At 45.6% G+C, this 4,415-nt stretch overlaps 1 protein-coding gene across 1 annotated transcript in view; it reads right to left on the bottom strand.

Moving 5' to 3' along the window:
• Positions 1-2,921, bottom strand: part of LOC103803854 (protein Wnt-3a) — a 44,480-nt gene extending 41,559 nt beyond the window's left edge. Inside the window, exon 1 of the mRNA XM_009076469.1 lies at positions 2,465-2,921. Coding sequence (XP_009074717.1) covers positions 2,465-2,591 — 127 coding nt within the window. The 5' untranslated portion in view covers positions 2,592-2,921. The remainder of the gene's footprint in view (positions 1-2,464) is intronic.
• Between the last annotated feature and the right edge of the window lie 1,494 nt (positions 2,922-4,415).

The following is a 4,415-nucleotide window of genomic DNA, read 5'->3' as shown; positions in this document are numbered from 1 at the left end:
AGATGCCTTAGGGACTACACTGGTGTGTGCTGAGGGAGAATGGGGTCCCCATTGGCTCAAAAGAGAAGCTGCACATAGATCTTGGCTGACTTAAAATCCAAGCTGCAAAATAGAGTTTTACTTGCTTGCTTTCTCTCCTTTTCTCCTTCTCTCTTTCTGGGTAGGAGCTCAAATATGTTCCTACCCTGGGGGATCTGCCGCACAAGAATGCGACTGAGCTGTTTTTTTTTCTCCCCCCTCCTGCTGTAGGTGAAGCAAAACTGAAGGGTGGTTTGATTCTCCCTCAAGGAACAACATTCTTCAGTTATGAAATCGTCCCAGTCTCCTTTCCCTCCCTGAGCCTGGCTACCAAAAGCCTGCAGTCTCAGGCAGGGACAGACCTTTTGTGTTGACACCATTGGGAGATAAGAGCATTTGGCAGCTCTTGGGGTTGGGGTTCCTTTGGGCAGCAAGGAGATGAGGACCACTGTCCTCATGCACAGGGTAGAGTTGCTACAGGGGATGTGGGGTGTCTAATCCCAGATCATCGGGGAGCACTAGGGGCTCCATGTTGCCCAGAGAGCTCATAGTCTCCCCTTTCCTGGACGTGTTCAAGGCCAGGCTGGATGGGGCTTAGAGAAACCTAATCTAGTGGAAGGTGTTCTTGCCCATGGCAGGAACGTTGGGACTAGATGATCTTTAATGTCTCTTCCAAGCCAAACCATTCTATGATTCTATGCCGCTTGAGGACATGGGACATGGCAAAGACATTGGGTTATCTGGTTCACTTACTGCCTGTGCCCAGTAGATGTTCTTGGATAAATCATGTTGGGCTTGTGTGTATGGGAAAAAGATTCGTTTTGGGTGGGCTGACTTAATTCAACTCTAGTCACCCAGGAGTGAGTTACCCAGAACAGTGTTTTAACTGCATTCAAAATGCTATGACATGAGACTTCCATATGGGCTTGTGTATACTACACTGTGGGCCTTACAGTCGTAATTATTTTGGGGTGGTGTGTTTCACTACTGAACTCAAATAGAGATACCAGAAATAATCATAGGATCCTAGAATGGTTTGGGTTGAAAGGAACCTTAGAGATCACTCAGTTCCAACCCCCCTGCCATTGGCAGGGCCACCTTCCACTAGACCAGGTTGCTCCAAGCTCCATCCAACCTGGCCTCAAACACTTCCAGCGATGAGGCATCCACTTCTCTGGGCAACCTGTTCCAGGGTAGCTCCTTAGCTCCAACAGGGTAACCACACCAGCTCAAACCACCCCTTCTCCTGCTTAGTGCATGTAAAACACCTGTTCTGGCTCATGGAGGCCCTGCTATGACACAAATCAAGGCTTTGCTCCCTGTTGGCTGACCTGTTTCTCAAAAATCGTGCAAGAGGAAATGGCCATGCCTCTTCTGAGTAATGCAGTGGGGAAAAAAACCAAGAAAGCCCCTACCTCCAGGTGGAAAGCACTGGAAGAACATGCCTCAAAGTGGGTGTAGATTAATTACATACACCAGCTCAGGAGATTACCTAAGACTATCCCAGTTGCTCCCTCCTCTTTCATAAAAGGTCCAATAGGAAGGAAGAAAAGAAGGAGAAATGGGCCTCTTTGTGCTAAAGGGAAAGGCAGAGCTTGACCCAGGCTGAGACCAGCAGGAGCAGGATGGACTTTTAAAGACATACAAGAAGGGACTAAAAAGGATAAAACATTTCTTGCAGGCTAAAATAGGCTCCTATGCCACCTTCATGTGGAAAGCAGAAGCATTACTTGATGGTGATTTCCCCAGACTTTTGATCTTTATTGTATTCCATTACAGTATCAAAAACTGATGCTATCTGTTAAGTCCAGCCCCTAGGAATCACCCCAAAGAGCCCATCATTTCCCCTCTGCAGTCATATAGAGTGCTGAAAATATGTCATGGGGTCAGAAAAGGAGCTTGGCCACTACAAACACAATAATCCTTTGTGTTCCTTCCAACAGGCATAGGATCATAGAATAATTCATGCCGAAAGGGACCCTGGGAGGTCTCTAGTCCAACCTCCTGCTTCAAGCAGGGTCAGAGATGATTCCACTCCCTGTGCACTGCCAAACAGGGCACTTCCCAGTTCTCTGGGCCACCTATAGAGTCCCAGTAGAGGTCAGTGTTTCCCTGCCACTGGCTGTTGGCTATACACTGGAGGTGGTGGGTGACCACCCTCCTTACCTTGAGGAGGCACACAGGTACTTGCTATCCCTGTGTGACAGCTTATTTATCTTCTTGTATCTACAGAAGATATTCTTGGTCAGGTTTGAGCTGCTTGGATGAGGTCCTGAGCCAACAAAATGCTCCCTATCTGTGTCACACATCTCCTTTACCAAGTCCTGTCTCCTGCAGCCCATTCTACATGACACTTTTTCAGAAGGAAATGAGTTCACAGTAGGTTTCTAAAGCAGCTCCTCCACCATGGCTGTTGCTGTTCCCAAACCCGTAGCACCACACTCACCTTTATCTAACACAGGCCCAAAGATGGCTAAGCTGTCATTGACGGTTGTGCAGTTCCACCTCCTCCCTCGAAATTGGTGTTGACATTCCTGGATCCCAATCTTTACACCTTCTGCTACGCTGGGCATGATCTCCACATAGTTCCGACAGAAGCGTAGCTGCTTGGGTACCAGGCCTGGGATGCTCCCACAGAGGATGGGCTGAGTCCCCAGCGAAGAATACTGGTGACCAATTGCCAAGGACCTGGGTAAAAAAAAAAAAAAAGTAAGGAAAAAGAGATGCTGTCAGGCTTTGTACTTTGTTCACAAGAATGGGGACAGAAAATGAAAATCTTAAGTTCCTTTGCATTCCCCTCTCCAGGAAATGTCATTTCCACCTGCAAAACAATGTCATCTCTCTCTTGAAGTTCCCTACAGGCCCAACAAGGCAATAAACTCTACTTCTAATGTCTTTTCTTCATGCTCTCAAAATCTTAATCCATCACTGTGCTGCTTCTTCCCAAAGATGTTCAGCTCATACAGTTTCCTTTGCAACCAGGGCATCAACCCCATATTTCTTTCTTCGAAAGCCAAACACACAAAGAGTTTTTATAGGAAATTTTGGCATCTGAGGAAGCTCAGGGAATAGCCAATCAAAACCCCTTTCAGAGCTACACAAAGTAATAACCCCAGTGGTAGAACCCACCATGCTCCTAGTCTGTTGAAGGGGAACACCAAAAATTCAGGGTGGAAAACACCATCAATGTGTGATACTTTGGTTAAAGTGAGGAGAGTGAAATTAAAAACAAACCAAACCAACAACCCCAAAAACCCTCAAACAATAAAACTTGAATGTAAATTCAGTGCTCAGCCCAATGCAAGTGTTGAAAGCCCATGAGCATTTATGTTGGTGAAGCCTTAGAGACACACAAGTCAGATCTGCAGAGAGATCAGCAGATATGTGGCTAATTAGATAGATTTTTTTAAGTGTTTTTACTGGTGCTTCTAATAATAACGCTGATTACTAAAACTGAAGGGATTTTAAAAGTATAATTTCCTTTTCTTCTAATTAAATCTCTTGATTGTCTTTTCTGCTGAGAATTAATGACAAAGAGAAACCTGCCTGGGCAGTGAGCATTGCTGTTTACATTCAGTTTTGCCGTGTGGTTTTCATTTGGGAACAGCCTGGTGTGTTTGGATTTATCAACAGGGTCATCAGGGAATATGCCTTCACTGTCTTCTGTTCTGACTAATGGAAGTACAAGAATTCTATAATTTCAGAAGTTCAGAAAAACATTAGCTTGGCTTTAGCACTTCTCTAGGCTAGGATGAAAATTGTGCTTTTCATGGGAGAAGAGTCCTTGCAGCCAGTTAACTTCCTCCGCCCAGGGAGGTGGTGAAAATGTTTTCAGTCAAGCTTATCAATCCCTGGAAGTGTTTACTAGGTGTCTGGATCTGGCACTGGAAGATCGGGTTTAGGGGTTACAGTGGAGTTATGTTTGGACTTGATGTTCTCAAAGATCTCTTCCAACCTTGATGATTCTATGATTCCTGGTGGGGACCTGGTCAAGAGGGGAGAGAAATGAAAAGGAGGTGGACATTCACATGGTGAGGTGGCTTTGCATCTCAGTGGCTTTGCTAACTGAAGACTAAGCTTTACAAATCAGTCCTTTCCAGGCGAGTGAGATATAGGGACATCCGTTTCTGGATCCCAAATGACTCCAGGTAGGAGTCTAAAACCAAGACAATCAGCTCAGTCAAGAATGTGCCCTCCAGTAAATGAACTTTAGGTGGACTAGGTAGAAAGTGCCTGGAAAAGCAAAGGATTTTCAGCTGATTTCCTAAACTTAGATGTCTCTTCCCATCTCAGCTGCACTTCTGGGAGAAGATTAATCTCACTTAACATAGGAAGACTGGTCATCCTACCCCAGGAAGGGAAGCTGATGAACTGCCCTCCAGAAGTGCCTCTCTCTT

This window comes from Acanthisitta chloris, unplaced genomic scaffold (genome assembly GCF_000695815.1).
Source record: "Acanthisitta chloris isolate BGI_N310 unplaced genomic scaffold, ASM69581v1 scaffold2050, whole genome shotgun sequence".
Classification (NCBI taxonomy): domain Eukaryota; kingdom Metazoa; phylum Chordata; class Aves; order Passeriformes; family Acanthisittidae; genus Acanthisitta; species Acanthisitta chloris.
The sequence above is the reverse complement of the archived record's forward strand: the minus strand, read 5'-3'. Positions and strand labels throughout refer to the sequence as shown.